The sequence below is a fragment of the Diadema setosum genome, chromosome 13 (assembly GCF_964275005.1).
Source record: "Diadema setosum chromosome 13, eeDiaSeto1, whole genome shotgun sequence".
NCBI lineage: Eukaryota > Metazoa > Echinodermata > Echinoidea > Diadematoida > Diadematidae > Diadema > Diadema setosum.
Window position 1 is genome coordinate 38,665,710 of NC_092697.1, and position 21,413 is coordinate 38,687,122.

General features: G+C 38.0%; 1 protein-coding gene across 1 annotated transcript in view; it reads left to right on the plus strand.

Annotated features, from left to right (window-relative positions):
• Positions 1-21,413, plus strand: part of LOC140236711 (protein O-linked-mannose beta-1,2-N-acetylglucosaminyltransferase 1-like) — a 160,170-nt gene that overhangs the window by 126,159 nt on the left and 12,598 nt on the right. Inside the window, exons 5-8 of the mRNA XM_072316634.1 lie at positions 1,307-1,461; positions 11,659-11,838; positions 15,641-15,767; positions 20,656-20,754. Of these exons, the coding sequence (XP_072172735.1) occupies positions 1,307-1,461; positions 11,659-11,838; positions 15,641-15,767; positions 20,656-20,754 (561 nt within the window). The remainder of the gene's footprint in view (positions 1-1,306; positions 1,462-11,658; positions 11,839-15,640; positions 15,768-20,655; positions 20,755-21,413) is intronic.

The window sequence follows — 21,413 nt, forward strand, 5'->3', positions numbered from 1 at the left end:
GAATAGACAAACACCCATCAGTTAGACATGAACAAATGTTGGAAAGAGAGAATGACAGACAACAAGGAGACAGGGCCCCTACCATGTTTGTTTGTTTGTTTGTTTTTTAGTATCAAGTGAATTTAGTAGTGATAATGTCATCAATAAGCATTAGGCTTCTGTTCATCTGGTGACCAATTCTATGGTACTAGTAAATAAAAAAAAAAGTGAACACAGTTTTGAATAGCTGATCCCAGAGGGCATCAGTTGATGTACAAGCACCTGTATACACATTCTTGTTTTGATTGATAATGAAAATAGATATAATTTGATGAGGGAATAAAATTTTTGTGCACATGGCGAGTGAAACATGCTTTGAGTAGACAGCCATGTGCTACATTTTACATCCTTCGCAAATAGTAGATAAATCTTGCAGCGTGCATCTTAATGCAAGTTCTGACAAAATATACGGTTTCCATGGTAACCCAATTTACAAGAGCATTAGAGCGAATGTATTCTCTAAGTGAATATCACAGTAACAAGATTGCTCTACTCTAGCTCCATCCAGAGCACTCACATTTTCCGACAGCAATCCCCTTATTCTGTCGACCCTCGCGCAATGCTCTCGGAAAATTGCCAGCAAAGCAACGTACCGAGGATTATACTCCCGAGCAGGAGATGTAGCTCTCCCTATGCCGAATTATGCAGAATTAGAGTGAACTTGAAAAGGAACCACATTTGGATTTCCCAGAGGTATCTGTGTGGAACCAGATGAGGCATGCGCCGTTTTTCCCCTCTGAAAGCTTTCCTTGTCCGCTGGCCAACTCACATGCATATCACAGACACCAAAGATGATCACCCAGTACATTTTTGCAGAGACATTCTTGGGAAGAGGGAGGGGGGAGGAAGCATTTACATCACGATGAATTATTCTCCTTGATAAATGTCACAGAGATGGTGCTTTACAAGCTGAAGTATGACTTCACTTTATCACGTTCCTGCCATTCTGCTTTTACTCTCAAGTAATTTATCTCTTATATTATCATTGGGAAGTTAGTCATCAGTTTGTCTGTCTTTTTGTGATTCCTTACTCCATGATTTGATCACTCAGATATTTTCTATCAATTTTGTAGTAAAACAAGTTTCGATATACAAATAATTGAATTGATTGCATTGTAACTCTCATCAGCAATAGAATAATTTAGATTTGTTCATATTCTGAATTAAAGAAAAATAGATATTTAACATTCTGGTGTAAAGACCATTTGCATAGCTAATTATGTGACGTCAGATGCCATTAAAAGTTTTCTTCCTTTCTTCAATCCAGGTGGAACAGGTGCAGGTGAAGGTGAGGCGGTTGCCGTGGAGACAAGAGAAACCAAAGATGGAGGAAGGGATATCCTGGACACCTTGCCCCAGGAGCTGGACATTGAGGTCCTATCAAGTGCCAACAAAGTCGCGGTGTCTGTCGGTGGAACACCGGTGAGTAAGAAAGTCCAGAGGAAGGATGCAGCCGTACCGCCCTCTTTGAGGGTGATTTTGGCATGTGGGATGGGAGAAGGAGGTTTGGGTGGAGTAGTAGGGTTTGGTGATATGGGGTAAGGTTGAACCTGGATGGACCAGTAAAATTGGGTTAGGGTTTGGATGAACCAAGAGAGTTGGATTGTGGTAGTTTGGTAAGTTTGAGCTAGGAGGGTTTGGATAGAATTGGTAAGGGAGGCTTAGATGGGGGTAGTGAAATTAGGATATGGTGGCGGGCGTGGGATAGGATTGGATGTGCAAATGGGTCAAGTGGGGTAAACAGAGATAGGTTTGGATGAGATGAGGGTTGTGGAGTTGAATTGGGTTGAAGGAGTAGGGTCGGATTAGAGCATTTAAGGCAGGATCAGATCTTGGGATCTGGGCCGGTAATAGGATTGGGGTGGGTCAAGAGTGATAAGGATGGGACAATTTGTTTGAGGAAGGGTAGCATGGTGTGAATATAGGGAGTGTGAATAGGGTAGGACAGAGGCATGGTGTATGAAGCTGTGTGACCAGGGTTGGTCTCTGTTGTGCAAGTAATATCAGTTGCACAATAGTGCCATTGACTGAGAAGAAAGGAAACTGAAAAACTTTTGACAGGTTGTGTACTCGAAAAAAAAAAATGCTCTCAAATGTATTGCTTTATGGCACATGTTTTTGCTAGTGAAATTTGGGTTAGTTCTTATGAAAACAAAAACTCTTAATTGCAGTGTGTTTTAGTAGTGTAATTATTGGATGTAGCCAATAGTATAAAAATCTTACCCTCAAGTAAGTAATATTTTATTCTTAAAAATCACAATGACATTGCAAAGAAAAACCGTGCTGTTTAGGAGTGGGCTAGCTGCTTGCCAAATTTATGTTTAACTTTAAACTGTTGTCTGGATCTTTAATGCCCATCTTTATGTGTGTTGCTTTTCTTTTTATCATCCTGTTTTCATTTGTGTGTGTGTCTGTGTGTGTGCATTTGTGTGTTTATTTGTAAGTGTGTGTTCTTTGTAGTGTGCATGTTGACCACTCTTTGTGTAAAGTTTACATGTTTCAATGTATTTGTCTGTACCATACATAGCGGTCCTGATCAAACTATGTCACTACCTCACTGAGTGTTCCATACACTTTCCTGTAAGCGCTAGTGTGATGATGAGAATTCAACCAGTTAGTATTCAAACCAATCACCAAATAACTAATTTACTGAACCAAATTTTGCATTTTCATAAATATAAATTAGAACACAATGCAATGAATGTTTAATATGCTCTTCCCATAAGGCTCAGAGTGCTAACAAAATTACCAGAAATATTGTGAAGTGAGATGGCACGTCTTTTTAGTTCATCCCAGGGAAAGCAATATTAAGGTATAATATCTTTAGTGAGATTCACAGCGACACTGATTAGTGGGATATAAGTCTTCAAGGTATGCATTGCAATTCACATCTTGAGATATTTCTTTGTGTGGAAATAAAAATCTCACTAAATAGTGCAATAAGCATGGATAGCAATCCAAATCCCAAGAAATCTTGCAATTATTTCAGTGATTTTAGAAATAGCATAACAATTTGCATTGCAATGGTTGTGTGAATACTGAAGCAAAGTATCTCAAGATTTTTTTTTTTTTATCCCATCATTCAAAACATACATGATTAAACAGCGCATTATTACAAGGGCACAGGTCACCATTTCAGTAGATTTCAGGTGTGCACAGTTTGGGTAACAAATTCATTGCGATAAGTAATTAGTGGGATATTTCTGTCCGTCTGAACAGGCGCAAAAAATCTTTGCAATCATTATCATGCTATTGTGTATGTGTGAATGCGACTCGTATTCTATCACATCACAAGATCAACCTCTAACGTTTGCCTTGTATTGTGCAAAAATTATCAAGAGTTAGAGAGGTCATTGGTGCTGCATTAAAAGTGAAAGTTGATATTATTGTTTTTAACAAATGAGATGAAGCTCATCTGATAACTGAAAGTGACCAGTGCCATCTCCTCAAACAGCATCAATATCATGCCATGCATGGGAGACTCGCTGAGAATAACTTGATACTACTCTGGCTGCTCTTTCCGCTGCGTGTGTGTATCTCTGCATTGCGATGCTACCACCGAGCCGCCCCGCCCCTCCCAACCTTTCAAAATATCATTTGTCTGCCGCCTGTCAAGCACCCTTAGATAAAGTTGTAATTTGAGAACAAGCGGGACGTTAGCTTGAGAATCTCTTTACCGCCAGCCTGTGGTCAGGTGTCGCAGAACTTCCAGTCAGAGCTTTGAGGATTGCTCGGCAGTGATAGAAACGACGAGTTGCCACCAATCGTTGGTGAGAATGCTTCCGCCTTGAAACAAGAAGAGGAAGAGCTGTTGGATGATGGTGGAGAGACGAGCAAATAAGATGTGGGATGCCTGGTACATCAAGGACTCCTTTGTGCCGTGCCGCTCCTAACTGGGGGCCATTACTGCAGAAGGATGCTGAGATTATTGACCCCGTTCACATCATTACAATTCTCAAGATTAATCAATGGTCATTTCTACTGTCTGAAAGAAAAAAAGAAAACTCAACAAAATACTAATAAAGATTGCTCAGCTCATTTAAGTTGGAGCATGAGAATTAAGGATGAAGTCTTTGTTATGTTTATGAAAATTGTAAATTGAAGTTTTATTCAGCAGTTTGAGGATGTAAATCACATGTATTTTCTTCATTGGAAAGTTATGTCATTTGTAGCCGTGTTCACATATAAAATCAAACCGTCTTCAGGCTTACTGGCTTCTGAATAACTCTAAGCCAATTCACAGTGAGTTCATTGATACTGATCTCAAGTCTCTTACCCATGGAAATGGGTGCATGTACACCTGTATATCGAAATGAAGAGAAAATTTGTAGTCATATGAACAGTGGATTAGGATGTGATGTTGCACTGAGTCAGGAACCCTGGCTGATTTTGACTCAAACTTAGATAGCTGGGAGAAATGAGTCTAGGTTGTAGCAAAGGTCAAGTGAGCCCTCTGTGGTCGTGTAGTTAATATCTGAAGAAGGTGTCTTTTTTGTCTGTGTTTGTGCTGGCACCCTGGATGTAAAAACCCCGTAGGAGATACCGTTCTGCTTTGATTGTTAGAGCCTAATCAATATCCGTGTAAGCTCCCCAGACCATGGGTGGGAAGAATGAAGACAGAAGGAGCACGAAGCCGTCTGATCTCAATTCTCACAAATCGTGCCACGTGAAGGATAACCGTCCTGGGTAGGAGGGAAATAGACTGGTTTTAGTAAAAGAGGAAAGAGAGAGAGAGAGATGAAAAACTGGAGCAAGCTGATTGGTCACACGACTCGTCATGAAGTTGATAGGATCTAAGAAGATTTCTCCAGTCTGGAGGGAAACCTCTATATAACAGATAGATATTGGCTGCCTACACACTGCTTCACATGAGTTTCAATCTATATATTGTGGGTGTGCTGCCATTATGGTAGCGACGCCCCCTTTGAGATAGGGATTCCAGGATTTCACTTTTTGTGCAAACTCATATCAGAAAATATTTTCACTGTGCTGGTTTAGAAAGAGTAAAGAAAAAGACCTATAGGACAGATTTTTATGGCAGTCATCGTAACTCATGATAACAAATATTCTTGAACGCTTTTAATTCTGTGAGAATAATGAGTTTTCATCTGTTGCTCATTTTCTAAGCTACTTTGTATATTATGTCCAAATTTTTGACTTTTGTAAAGAAAAATATATATTGTTGTAGGTAGGCATAGCTCCAGCCAGATATAATTAGTCCTATTTCGACAAAAACTTGAAGGTTAACTCCATCAATTGAAGTCTGTGACCGAGATTTTTTGTAACGTGATTCTAATCATTCCCTTGAATAGGTTTTAACTAGAACATGTGCCTCAAATAATTCATGCTGCCGTGCAGAAATAGGCAACTCATCATGCCGAGTCCATTCATTGGTACCATCAGTCCATCGTCATTCAATATACCTGTGTGGAGAGAGATGTAATCATGGCCCCCCTCCATCCACCGTGGCTGTCCCACTGGTATACCGACATCTCGGCTTCCTGCCCTCATTCATAACATTTGGAAAGGGTCTGCTCCATGCATCACTTATCCAGTCTCCTCCTCCTCCCTGCTGCCGTGGTAACACAATTCATCTCCTGTGAACATCTTGTCTGCATCTCCCTCTGAGAGAAAGAGAGAGACAAACAGACAGACAGACAGAGAGACAGAGAGGGAGAGAAGGTGAAAAATATTAATGTGGATCTGTTCATCCTGCACTAAATCATTTTGTTTGCTGAGCGTGCATCGAAGACGGTTATGAGAACGTGTGATTTAAACTCACTGCACACATCTGAGATATAGATATTGTACCCACTGTGTGTATGGGAACAACTTCATTTCGAGACAAACATTATTTTATTCAGAACTACTTAGTAGTCTCATTAACATTCAAGATCAATTCTTAATTACAGATTTTGCAAGCTGTAATCATTGATTATAGGTTTTACATATAAATTGATTGCGCATTTGCATTCGTAGTTCTCATGGTAGTCTCAGTTATTCGGTTCATCTTGCATACTTGCCAACTAGTAAGATTTTATCAGATTCAGTAAGATTTTTTACGTTAAAAATAGCAAAATCAGATTTTCTGTCAGAGAAATCAGATTTGTAAAAAATATTTAGATATACCTTTCATGTGTATTTTCTGAAGATTTGACCGAAAGTAAGATTTTTAACTTCAGTTTGCATATAAAATAAGATTTTTGCAATCCACGAGTAAGATATTTCATCTTGAAATGTTGGCAGGCATGATCTTGCTCTAAAAGACAAATTTTACCACTCAATCTGTCAATTTGATGTGGGGAATTACTTAATCTTATCACATCTTTTTCTCAGTCTACCCTTGACCCTCCTGTTTTGATTGACAAAATGATTTGTTTGATATTTTGACTTCCTGATAAACTGAGTATTCGTTGAATGAGCAAAGGATAGTCTGTTAGTTTCATCCTCACTTATTTCTTGATTTACATACCATGCAAGCAATGCATGATGTAACAGAGCTGCCTCTTAAAAAAAAAAAAAAAAATTGAATCTTTCATATACATGTATGTTGCATCAGGGCTCAGTTTCATAAAAAGTTGATATGACAGCAATTCTTGCTGGGATGGCAATTGTCATGGTAACGACAAGAATCCAGCTTCCTGATAGGCTGTTGCTATTGGAAGTTGCCTTTCCAGCAAGAGTTGCTATCATAACATCTTTTATGAAATGGGGCCCAGAAGTACCCCTAGGGCCTTATACACATACTCAATATGTGTTGAATGAGTTGGAGGTGAGTTTGGATTGTTGGATAATGCAGAATATCAGCGTAGAAGTTTGACATGTTTCATCTTCAGAAGATATCGAGTTGGTGAGGTAGATGACTGCAGGATTTTCTCTTTATCCACATGGGCTAGAATTCACACAGCTAGTTTTAGGTCTATTTCTCAGATTTTGCAAATTTTGACTACATCGATGCACATGACTGATGACATACACCAACTGGTATCCAATATATATATTAGAATGCCACTGACATACGTTCATATGAAGAGTTTAATTGCAAAACTGGTTAAGCACAATTCTGAAATATTTTGAAACATGTTGAATGAAAATAAAACCTTTCCAGTGGTTGCTCACTTGTTTTACATAAGAAGGAATATTCCTAAAGTTATTAAAAATATCCCATATTTCCTTATTATTTTCCTTATTTAGCAGCTTTAATAGCAAATATCTCAAATTGAAAAAGAAAAGAAAAGAAAAAAGAGCTAACTTCTTGTGCCTTCTAACTCTTCATGTGCAGTGTAGGCGTATTCTGCTCTTATTTTCATCTGCAAATTGAATTCAAATCACGGATTTGATCTAAACTACCTCTGTGACTTTGGGCCAGTATGTCCACATTACTGCTTGATGGAAAGGTCAAGTGACTTTGAAGGATATAAATGGCTTTCACCAATCTCTGAATTATGAATATAAAAATCAAAAAAGTTGAACATCATTTGAATTTTGATAACATTAGTACTCAACAATGATTTATGGTTGTATATAATAGCTCACCTGAGCCAAAGGCCCAAGTGAGCTATTGTGATCATTCATCGTCCAGCTTGCTTCGTCTGTCGTGCGTCGTGCATTGTGCCTAAAATTTGTCACATTTTCAGCTTTTTCCTGAAAATCCCATGATAGATTCTCACCACACTTGGCAGGTAGCATCCCTAGGGGCCAGGATCTCAATTTGTTCAAATGGGCACCATGTTCCCCCTGAGTCCCTCACCCCCCCCCCCCCCAAGTTTGCTATGTATGTTTTTAGGTAATAGTCTGCAAGAATGCGTGGAAGGTGAACTTGCTATTCAATATTTGGGAGTTTTTGAAAAGTATATATGACTGATTTCATAAGGGATGGTAGCAAACTGGTATACAGCATAAGTTCAGTAATGCATTGACTTTACTCCCGATGTCAACACACAGATATGTTCAGATTTTGATGACATCTAGGTCCATGTTAGCCTTGAAAAACATCATATTTACCTAATATACATCTCTAGATACAATGATTAAAAGCAGCTTGCGAACTGAGTTTAGAGATGTTTGTTCTTACGATGGGGAGTGGGTTTTCTTCTCTTTCATACTTAAATTCATTGTGATTGTTTGCTCGGCTTGTATTTGCTTGTATTGCTGTTAGAATCTGTAACTGTGTGAATGAAATATTATTCAAGTTTGTAGCTTGACTCGTTGCCATGTGACATGATTAATGTGCTTGTAAAATGTGGTCACAGAGTTTCGTCCCAAAGTCCCTTGCCAGGGAAGAAAGCCAGAGGAAGGAAAACAAATTGGGATTGTTTGAACTTGGACAGCAACGGCACGGTTACTTCATCTGCTGCACTCCAAAGGGCCTCCTAGCTTGGAAAAACACAGGACAATAATTTCCTCATAAAAGCAGCTTGCTGTAAAGATGGTGTTTGTACAACCCTTTTTTTGCCTTCCCTTTCATTGGTTGTCACACACAGCTGTGTGTGATGTAGGCACATGAGGGCCTGGTTTGGAGTCTAAAACATGTGAGATATAACATTAGATGGAATGGAATATTATTCCCTGCTTTGGGAATGGCCTACAGATGACAGATTACTTGAACATGATTCAATACTGCTGTGGTCCCTAGTCTGAAAACCCTGAATGTTGTCCTTATGTTGTACAAACACATGTTTCAAAAAAAGTTGCCTGCAAGCTATCATTTAGAAGTCTTGAGAAGAAAGCCACACAGCCCTGTTGCGGTTTCTTTCATACGTCAATGGATGTAAAGCTTGCCTTTACACACTTCACCTTCTTTATGCAGCCACAGAATTTCTGTAAAGTTTTTTTTTTTTTATCTTTTTTGAGCACTCTTTGAAATCATATTGTATTCAATGAATTATCTTCTGTGTTTCATATGCTATGTTGTCCTGTTTAAACATGTTATTATGTTAAAACATGCAACCACCTGGGAAACTTCTGAATTCTTTTTATTTTTGAGTGATGTCCTAACATTTTATCATAATTGTAAAATGTCATGAAGCCAAGAAATAAGAACGTGCAACCCTGAAAACTAAACAGATCATAAGCTCAGAATCACAAGGGTATTCCAGGTTGTTCAAAAAAAAAAAATCCAATATAATCAGCCTTCAGATTTTGAGTAATGGTGACAATTACTACACCCCAGGAAGTCTCGTCCGGAAACCTGTGTCATGATACTTGACAAAGTTGTCAAGCCAATTTACAGATGAGAATATGCTTTTCCTTCTCATTGAGCAGTGAGGGCTTGAAGCTGTCTTTCATCTGTCCTCAGATTGACTTTCAACCCTTGTTGGCCACTTTTTTGCCTTTCAAATGATTTCCACCAGATTTAGCATTTCACAGCTGTCTGTTAGTATGTCATCAACTACATGTACCATAGCCCTTTACTTCTCCTCTGGCTTGTTCAGGATGGCATCAGGGCATTTTTAACATAGTGGCCTTGATGAAAAGTTTTATCATGTCTTATCATGTTTTATCATGTTTTATTTTAAAAAGTATTTTGTTGTAGGCTGTCTATACTTTGTTAGTGATTCTTGATTCTATGTTAAAAGCAGCTCCTGTAGTTAGCCAGTAATGAGAGAGAGTGTTGATAGGAGAGAGATGAGTGCTCATGAGCACCTCAGTCTTGCCTCACTTCAAGGCTTCAACTGTTTGCACATAAAATGGAGCTGAACACTTGCGAATTGACAGTGTAAACCTGCAAGATTGGAAAATTTCTCACTCACTCAACTCAACTATTGAAGCTTTCTGTTCTTGATGGGTAAAAGCTAAACTCTCCTGTTATTGTCATGTAAGTTATTAGAGTATCTATGAGTGTAGTACATCCACCAAGCCTTCAAGATGGTGTGGGAAACTCCATAAAAAATTCAACTCCATAATTTCCAAACACAAGAACATAAAAGCCTCCATGGTTTTCAAATTTTTTGTTGCGCATAGAAATGTATCAACACAAGTATTGAAAGCTTCTTCCAACCTCCCTGATTCTATGTTGTGTGTGACTGTTGGCAGCTGTGGTATATAACCAGGCAGAATGTGATATATTATTTAACTCTTGGCTCTCTCATGTAGCAAGATGTCTTATATCATAGGAGTGAAATATGGCAACTCTGACAAGTATTGTGGAGAGAAGTGATAAAAAAAGGCTCATAAAATTAGCAAACTGCGAGCTTGAAAGCCTCCACGGCTGTAAGCTAAGAGATGTGTGTTCGTTTCTCAGCTCTTATTTGAAGAGTACGAGTCATCCCGCCATGAATAGATAATGAAGGCGATGGTAAAATATTCATGAGCAAACATTAGCGCGCCGCTGTTTGGCTGGCAGCTCCTTAAATGTGCCACATCTCGGCATGGCGTGCATCTTTGCTGCTTTGGGATACGTCAGGAATGGTTTGGGTCTACGTGTCTGTCCTTATTTTGTGTACATGCAACATACAAATTTCATACTTCTCATGTTTATGCAAGAATGTCTTTTTAAGTAGGTTGGGAGGAGGTTGGAGACACTACATTCAATTAGATCAGTGTGTCACCCTTTTTCTTTCATGTCTCAAACTTTCCCCACATTTGCTGTTTTGTAGTCGTGAATTATTATGTGTCTGTCTGCCCTCTGTCTTGCTGTATGCTAATCTTTGTCCATCGTTTGGTGGCCATGTGTTCTGTGTTTGTCTGTCTGTGAGTGTCTCCTGTGGTAATCACTTGCCTTAGGGGTGATTCAGTCTGACTGTCTGTATGTCTGTATTCTTGTCTGTTTGTCTGTCAGTGAGCCTGTGTGTCGGTCTGTCTGTCTCTTTGTGTGCTGGTGTTTTTAGTCTTGTCTGTCTCATTTTTTCCTAATCTCTTGCGACATTTTAGCATTTTTGATCCATTTATTTTAACCTCGGGGTAAAATTCTTGATTTCAGATGATTCATGCTGATATCGCTGACCTGAAAGTTTTCAGGAATTTCAGAAAAGCATCTCGACATCTGATCTCAAGTGATTTGTTCTTTTCTTGCCTCACACTTTTTGTGTGTAATATGAAGTTACAAATTCAGCTGGTTCCATCCAACTTGAGAAAGCAACAGACCATAGTTTTTTTGTTTGTGTGCAATGTGTGAGATTGAAATAAACACTGTGGAAATCTCTTATTGGAAATTGTCTTGAATAATAACACTATACTCGTTTTTGTGTCAGGCTCAAGTTGATTTCCTGTCAGAGAATTGGACCATCTTATTACATTTCCTTTTTGTCTTTCCCCCTTTTCCTTTTCTTGTTTCCCTTCCCTTGACCCATTGGTCCTTCTTTTTGTTTTCCTTTCTTCCTCTTTAAATTTGTCTTTCTCTCTCTTTTCTGTATTCTTTCACTTGTTCTTTCTATTTCATTACTCTTTTTCTCTTTCTCACTCTTTTTCTCCTCCCCTCATATATCTGTCCCATCTACATCCATCCCTCCCACTTCCCCTTTCCTTTTTCCCTCTCAACAATCACTGTCTTTTCTTCTTTCTCTCTTTCTCCTCTCACACTTTTTGTTGTTCTTTCTATCTTTTTTCTTTCTGCCATCTCCTATCTCTCCCATCTCCATCTCTCCTCCCCTCCCACTTTTATCTGTTGCCATGGTACAGATCCTTGAGGATGATGACAAGGACCGAGGGAGGGGTATCCACTGCATCGTACTGAACCAGGCGACGGGGAGCGTGATGGCTCAGAAGGTCTTTGACACCTACATCGCCCACGAGGACGAAGCCATGGTGCTCTTCCTCAACATGGTGTCTGATGGCCGCATTATCATCCTAGCGATCAAGGTAGGATGCCACCAGACACCTCCACCATCTCAATCAGACTTCCACCCCCCTTTTCCCCTTTATCGTCTCTGGTTGAAGTATCAAGTGAACTCTTTATAAGAACCCTCCTTGACTTCTGAACGCTTCTTTGGAGAGGCTTCCTGTTCTAGTTGCATATTTTCATTGAGAGCTCGATGAACATAAAAACACACATATGGGACTGACAGGACAAAGAGATATGTGATAGATGGCAAATCTTGTGGGGATAGTTGGATAACTGATGCAGTGGGTAGGAAGAAGAAATGAGAGAGCAAATATTGAAAGAAAAGGCGCAGGGAAAGCGTGAAGAAATATGGAGAATGATGGATTATCCTGAGACTAGAATCCTCTAATCCCCAAACGGTTGCTAGGCAATGCTCCCTCATTAGATTGCTTCAAAAGAGCCCCATTCTAAAACAAGGACCCACACTGTTCTTTCTTTTACAAGTGAACATCTTATATTTCTGTGTTTTTCCCCTGCGGTTTAAGGTTATCATTCCAAGCTGTCATGAGATAGCCAAGTGTCAGTGAGGTCAACCTCTCCTTCCCATCACTCTCCTTGATTCCCTGGAGAAATGGGAGAGACCCTCCTAACAATGAATAGCTTTCTACCTCTCACACATAAAAAACCCAAAGAAGGAAACCAAGTCCTCAAGTTCAATGACATTCAGATTCAGTCACATGATAGCTGTTGACAGAAAACATCTGAATCCATCAGGGTTTTCCCCCAAATTGCCTTAACCCATCGTGTGCTTTGAGTGCAGATTGGCACAGAAAATCCCATAGCATTGTACACACTGTCCAAAGTCCCTAGCAAAGTAAAGGTTAAATAATAAGTCCAAGTGAACATTGTCAAAGTTGCTGTCCCTTTGGGGCATGCTTGTCACTATCAAACGAAATGATGCAGTGGTTGGATATTGCTCCAATACCTGAATTGATTAAAAACTGCAAATCTGAATTCTGTAAGATATTTGTTATTGAGATCTTGGCCTTTTACTGGTAAAGTGGTGGATTGTACATTTCTTATTGAAAATTTCTGGCTATGAATTGATTTTTCAGTAACCGTCATTGTGGAGCAGATGTCATACAAATCTTGGCGGTGCATGTCTAGCAGGGAAATGTAACACATTGCACACCTACTTTGTAGCTGTCCATATGACATACATGACAATCATTCAACAAATGAGCAGAGCCGTGCAGTCACACTTCTTTTCCTTAAGCCCAAAATAACAACCAAACTACACTGTATGATGGCATCAACAACTCTACCTTCACTGTAGCCCCTTCTCATGTTTATGTGCCTATATCATAAGCATTCAACACTGGGTTGATGCAAATCTCACTGGTGGAAGGATAACCCTTTGAGGACGAGTCATGAGTATACTTGGGCACGTGTGTGTGGGAAATGCTTGTTGTAGCAAAATCAGTCTGTCCTCAGTGAGTTAAGAATCCTTGAGCAGCTGGGCTGTTATCCAGAATAATCACAAAATCGATATCAAGCTTGTGTGAGATTGAAGAGAATATGTAAATAACTGAATGAAATGTCCCAAATTGCCATACAACAGAATCAATTTTGACAGCGTATGATGGTTTGAGTCGATATGAGTGGGTGTAATTGTGCATCAATCCAAAGTCCATGCATTTACATGAAATGATTGATTAAAGAGAGCACCATTTGGCAAACTTAGCAAAACAGTTCACTTTGTTGGCATGCTGCAAGAATTGGATGAAAAATATTTTCATCTTAGCTACTTGAAAATGGGTGTGTATTGAGAAAGTCTTCAATTCAGGTACTTTAAGTTGGGAAGCATTTTTTTTTTTTTAATCTTAATGTAGAAAGTTTTTATTTAAAATTTCATTTGTATGCAGAAGCAAATCATCATTTGGAGATGCAAGTTTCTTGAAATGTGGAATACTTTTGTGTAAGGAGTACCACCAGTGATATAAAGGAATCCCAATATCTTAAATTGCTGCATGATGTTTTGATCATGGATATGAAGTCAAAAACTAATTTCTTGATACAGTGTGCTCAGTTTGTATGGTTGTAGCAACAAAATACAAGGTAGTTTCTTAAACTGGTCTTTTCAAAGAATTCTATGCAGAACTTAAAAATCTGTAAACTTGGTAAGTTCATTTTGAGCTGTGGGCGGTTGTTTGGTAAGAGCACCACGGTATCATCAGTGCAGCTCACAAAAATTGGATTATGCTATCGTGTGTCTCTCTCATACCAACAAGAGAGGAGAGGCTGGGTACATCATTGAACTCGCTCTGAAGTCTGTTTAGAATAGTCAGGTGAGCTCGGCTGCTTTCAAAACAGGATGAAGAGAAAGATTCCGAGTGTAGTTTAGTCCCTTGGTGTTAGAATTACAGCTGAGAATTTCCATAGGAGTGCTACCTGTGGTTATTCCAACAGTAGATTCAGGATACAGCAGAAGATAGAGTGATAGAATGGCCCCCTGTCTTGGTAACTTGGTTATGTCATTCGTTTTCCCTTAGATTCCACCTGCCCTTACAAATTTGCAAACTGCAAATCTAATTTTTGAGTTAGGGGGAGTTTCTTTGCCAAAGATTGACAGCTTTTTGAATCATGCTAGGGTAGTAGGTCAGTTTTCCTGCCAAAGAACATGTTTGTTAGTCCTTTTTCTTTTGATGGTACACAGTGGAATGACATTTTAAGAATTATCTCATGTAATCAATCTCCTAAATTCGTAAATAAAAATGAAATAACCATCAGTAGAATGAAATTGATATGCCCATGTTTATTAAGAGAACTATTGTTGGCTATGTCAGGTGATATCTCTTTGGATGGAGGTTTTTGTTGTTGTTTTTTGCAAGCTGCCTTTACTCTGTCGTTCCTTGGAGAACAAAACAATGGCTGCTTCTCATCAATATACATCATATCTAACCAATCCAACTTCTACACTGATGCACTAATGAAATAAAACTTATGATTTGTTGACATTCCACAAGTACACTGTTCAAGAATTCTGTATGTCTACATTGCAACTTCTTACATTTCTTTCTTATTTCAGCTTTTACTTCTCACATTATAGGAACTATATTTAGTAATTTAAAAAGAACTTAAATATCACGTCAATTTTTTTTTGGAAAAAACGATAATACAGATCATAGAATCAGTGTGGAAGATCAGTCATAAAGTGATGATGAAAAATAAATAAGTTCTTATTTACACATTCATTTACTGTCTTGTATTTTAGAGATCTGTAAGCAGCTGTAAACATAGTGTTCACATGTTCGTCTGGTGTTCTTTGAAGTGGAGTTAGCAAAAAATCGGATTAGACAGTAGTCACATTAACATGAAGGGCTGCAATGGACTTCTACTTATGTAACAATTGTAATTATGATGATAATGATGTGAGGATGATAATGATTGATATGAATTGATAATTTTGCTACAGGTATTTCAGTAATCATCATTGTCATTGCTATAGCAACACTTCCACAAATGAAGTGACTTGTACAAAAGCATTGATACATTTACATACACAATGTAGTACTGATAGCATATTTACATGTCAATTGTAAAGTAACAAATGACTTTAGTGACATGATGATGAAGTTATCAAAAATATATAAAATAATTCTAGCCGAAGTTATGGGCAAAGTATAATTCAAGTGGATACTGCTGATAAGGAACCAGTTTATTCATTTATTTGTTCATTCTTTAAAGCAAGACTCATTGTGTACTATAGCAATGGCACTCTGTGACATGTCCTACAGGGATTACTTGACTCCTGAACTCTGATCTTTAACTTTTGACCAGGATGAGGGCACGTTTCAGATGAAGGAGCAGGCCAAGAGAATGCTGAAGAACCTTGGGAGTGAGAAGGCAGCTGACCTCGGCTGGAGAGATACGTGGGCCTTTGTCACTCAGAAAAAGAACAGACATGGTGAGTGCAAGCAATATCTAGGATGTCCTCTGTATCCTATCAACCATGCTGCACATCCCCATCTCACGAGGAGTTATACCATATTGAAATCAATGGTGTTGAGAGTGGCTTACCCCTCTTACAGACATCATTTGAAAATCCTATAGAGTACCAAAGTGTGATGTCATAGCCATTCATTGCCATGGAAACTGGTTCCAAACAACCTCACTTGGCCGAGTGTTAATACGCTCATATGGTTCCAACCAAAGTTAAAAACAAAAGACTGTGACGTCATCACTTTGGGAATCTATTGAGGTTGTGTGTAAAGATGTTGGCCATAGGATAAATATTTCAAGCAAGAATTACAGTTTTCAGACTACAATGTACATGTGGACATATATTCCATGATATGATCAAAAATATATATGATACTCTGGACTATCTGATGCATAGCTCATACAATTGAGTTTGAAGACACAAGTTTGGCCCACTATGCAGTGTGTAGGTTTTGGAATCCACTGTAGTCAATAGCCTTTCAGTGTCAAGTCAAAGTACATGTCCTGTCTTAACTGACAGAAACAATGTAAAGAGGGTCAGATTTTTTGACAGTATATGAAGCAAACCAATCCCAGAATATGCGTTTTCCCCCTTTTTTATAAATCAGAGAAAAGTTTAGGTTAACTTATGAGCAAAGTAACCACAGATGCCTGTAGTGACTTTGTTCAGTCAAGAGAAAGAAATATCTGTGAGGACATGTCCTGAAGCGATGTAGACATCTGACTCCAGTTTGTGGCAGTCTTGTAGCTTTAAACAGGGGGTGAAGGAAAATGAAAGAATGTGAGCTTAATTCAGGGGCTTGGAATGGACGGCTTAAATTCATAACCTGAAGGCTTTAACTCTGCTCAGTGCCTCATGGAATGCCTCACCCCATCTTAATACCAAGAAATCCTTTATAAGGCATTCAACACAGCCTGACAGGGATTTTTGTTTGTTTGTCCAATCTCTGCTAGGTATCAGATATCATGATATTTCAATCCCTTGCACTAATTCTGACATTTGCTCGTCAAGCGACTAGCGCCATGCTGCTGGGCTGCAATGCCTCTAATCAGCCATTTTAGCCTGTCTATTGCAATATGCCTTGTTGGTCTCTTTAAATTTGCTTTTCAACTTAATTCCGGCAGCTGTAATCATTTAATTTTTAATTTTACAGGGCTAATCATTCTTTCCATGTTGACTTGGCCTTGATTCCATATCGTTTAAAAATGCAAATTTGTCAGACATGAGGAGTCAGATCGTGGTCTGAAAGAGAGAGACATAAAGTTCTCCAATGGGCGACGGATCTAAAAAGCGAATCATGAAATGATTTCTCACCAGTGAGTCGAGGGAATTGCATTCATGAATTCAAATTTCAGCAGACCGATTCAGCATAGGCTTTATTTGCCAGACTCCATGATGTGACAATCATGTGACCACAAAGTTTCTTCTCTCTCCTTAATGTGTTCATTTAATTCTCGTACTTGGAAAATGGGTCTTGCTAATCAAAATGGTAATTAACGGTATGAGTTATCCTACTTAGCCTACTTTGTAAAAGCGTCAAACTTCTTGACGTCAGCTTACAGTCTGCTCACATTGCATAAATCATAATGATATATCCCTAATTGATGAGCGGCCAAGACTGTGATCTATTGATTGACACATGACAATCTTACATCGATGCATTTATTATCGTGGGGCAGGTTCTTTCTTGACCAGACAATATTGATCATCCTCAATATCTCCTTTAGTGATTAGTGATGACTGTTTTCCCTTGTCTGATGTAGACTGCATCTCAAGAACCCCATTAAAATGTTGGCCAAACTTGGTGATTCAGATCCCCTGAGCAAGCATCAATTAGAGATTGCGGAAATTGCCAGCATAACTGTCGTCTGCCCAATGAGCTGAAATTGAACATCATGACTGAGTGGATGTTTCAATGAGCTTTGCTACTCAGCATCTAAAGATGAAGATTTATTTGATGGTGATCGCGTCGTGATATTCATTTCCCATGCTTTTCTGCCTACTCAGAGGAATTCTGACCCTACTTATAAACCCTTTCTGTGCCAAATTAGATTCCGTCTCATGGGTTTAGGTAGAGAAATGCTATGATCCTGCTACGTTTGAGTTCCTACAGCAGTGTTTGAATATTGATAAATTGGCATTTGTAAGAATGAGAAACAATCTAAGGCACATTGCCATGTGCCATATACTGCACAAAGTGCTGAGTTTTTTAATGGGAAACATAAGCATGATAATAATGTGATATATATATAATGTGATTATATCTCACCAATCCTCAAATAATATGTTAACATCCAGCCTTTCATCACATTTCATCTACAAGACATGTATCATAGGAAGACTAGTTCCATCAAAGTGATCCATAATTTGACAGATTAACTTAGTGTCAGGTTTTCCCCTTTAACCCTTTTTATTATGACATTTTGAGGCATTGAATATGTATTATGATAATAATGGTAAATCACATATCACCACAGATGTAGTCCTTAACCCATCTGAGAAAGGGCTGAATTTGCTACAACACGCATTTCCTGCCTGAGTATAACCGGGACTAGTCTTCAACGGGTTAAAATGCATTTTGTAAACAGAACAAAAAGAGAGGATTAGGAGAAAGCATGCAAATCCTTTCCAATTTTGGGAAACACAGTAACAATCAATATTCAGATATTGATGTTGATAACAACTGATGATAATGTGCAAAGAAATCAGAAGGAGGGATATCTTTGAATTGAATTTTGAATTGAAATGGTGTTTTATTAATCAATATCTTTCGCAGCCCGGAGGCTGAATTACAGACATTGTTAACAATGGCCATGTATACATTAAAAATGCTCACAAAATACAATGTAGCGATGAAAAAAAAAAATACATTAAAATAACAAAGGGTCAATCTTATTCATCAGAACCATTGTACAATTAGATTAACCTATAATACAAAACAAAGTCAGATATTACAGATACAATATATTACTGTTCTCAATGATTATAAAAAAACAACAAAAACACTAAATTTATGTTAATTATATATACCAGTCATTCATACTTAATAATTAATACAGATGTTGTGTCGTATAACACGTGATTAAAAAAAAGGAAAAAAATCCTCACAATCTTCTCTTCGTAATATACATAAACTCCCATATCAGAATACATTCAATCTATACACAGCGCATTACATCAAATCAGTCAATCAATGATTCGCATTACATATGTGCATTGTATATACAAAAATAGTATCTGATAATTGCACATCTCTCCCCCTCTTTCTCCCCCCCTCTCTCTCTCTCTCTCTCTCTCTCTCTCTCTCTCTCTCTTCTAACTCTCATTCCACTATTACACATACTCTCACGTACAATATGTATATCTAACAAACGAATATATACTATTGTTTCTATGACCAACACTCTGTTTTATATTATTGCACATTTTACACCAAAATTCGATCTCACAAATAACCAACACCAAAACGCTAAAACATAACGTTATAAAAAAAAAATCCAACCGTTTTTGAGACAACGCATACCATGCACATCATAATTAAAACAATATGTATATATACTTTCAAAAATTACATCTTCACATAATGAGGGAAATAATGAATGCTCTGTGGCATTTTATGAAGGAGACATAAACAAAGCAAACAGACAAAGAAACAAAACACTGTACTATTGAAAATGGCACTATTTGAAACCATTTTGTTTGAAACCGTTTTAAGAAAGTCTGATATTTGCACATCTATATCCCTCTCTCTCTCCACCTCTCCCCCTCTCTTTCTCTCTCTCTCTCACCTAACTTTCATTCTACTTATACACACACTCTCTCGTACATCTTACCAGCAAATAAACACTATTGTATGTAACCAACACTCTGTATGATATAAATTGCACATTTTGTACCAGAATTTGATCTCACGTAGTAAAACACCAAAACACTGAAAAATAACATTATAAAATATTTTGAACCGTGTCCGAGAATAATGGTATAAAAAAGGATACAATTAGGCATGTACTCTTTCAACTTGTCATTAAACCCTTTACCCTGTGGTCCACAATCTTTTTTATATTGATGGTATACTCTCTGGCAACACAATCCATGCACATAATAATTTGTATAATGAGGGAAATGATAAATACTCTGGCACTTTATGGAGGAGAAATAAAACGAAACAAACAAACAAAACAAAACTAAGCTACTCATTTAATAAGTGTATAAGATAGGGAATGGTACTACTTTGAAACCGTTTTGTTTTGCAGTTAACTTGTCGATATCTAGGTCTTTTACGTAGGCTGTAGTTGACATTCTGAGTAACAGGAATCCAATCACTACACAATGGGTTTTTTACTATTTTGGTAGCAAAATCCAGGCAAAGCTTGTTTCGCCTGTTTCTGAGCGTATCTAAGGAACAAATTTCAAGTGCTTCATTATATGTGGTATAATTGTCGCCTAGTATTATCCTGCAAGACCGTTTTTGAATGACTTCAAGGAGATCACTTCCTTCTTTTGTTAAGCTGCCACTGAAAACAGGTGCTCTATATTCAAGTATAGGTTTTTAAAATGTAATAGTGGTTTGTTAGGTAAATTATATATCGCTCCAGACAAACATGAACATTTCATTGCATGAATATTGTTAGGTGCTTTGGAATTCAGTGCACAGTATGCATGAGACATGAGATGTGTTGATCCTGGAGTCCTATACCCATTATTAGGTGCATCAATCAAATAGAAAGCTGCAGGGAATTAACCATCACAATATCATACCATGTCCCACTGACTCACTTCTGTGCAGTGAATGTTTTAGACTTGTTTCAAGGACAAAGACTGGAACCATATTTCTCCCCTATACTATCCACAGGGCAAGCCTATGCAGAGCAGCTTCACAAAGCCCCCAACCTGTCCAGCTGGGGGTCACCAGTCTTGCTAAAGACTAACATACCACTTTCATCCAAAGAAGGTAATCATGTCTCTTTGCACCATTCTGTCTGATATTCATGTTGTTTCTCTTGCTGTGTGTATTATCATAGAACACCTGAAGGACACACAGCATTGAGTTCTTGTAATGAATGACTTGTCCCAATTCACTGTTCAGTGATTGTTGCATTGTGGACATCACTCACCAATACTGTGTATACACATATCATTAGCTGACAAAAGAGTTTATTGATCTATTGCCAAGTGGTTGTTCCAGTGCTGCTCTCATACTAACATATTGTCAAACCTCCTTGAAATGAATAATACAATCATGATTATTACACCAGGCAACAAATTTGTATACTTAGATGATACAATAGTACTCCTGTACAAATAGGTACATTTTATTGTGATAATATTATATTTTGAGAGGAACGGTACATCAAGGAGAAATTTGTATACTATGAACAGGCTCATGAGATGCCTATTAACCATTTAGTATGTCTATTTATTGTGAAAGTTTGCACTTAACTACAGCTACTGCAGCTTAGAATTCAAGGTAATGTTAATTGGATTGCAGACTGTGTAAAAAAAACTGTGCATATTTGTATCAATTCTAATGTTTCCCATATCATTTATATTGTTTGTGACTTTGTTTTTAAGCATAGTCTTATGTAATTATGATTAGATGTCATCATCCTC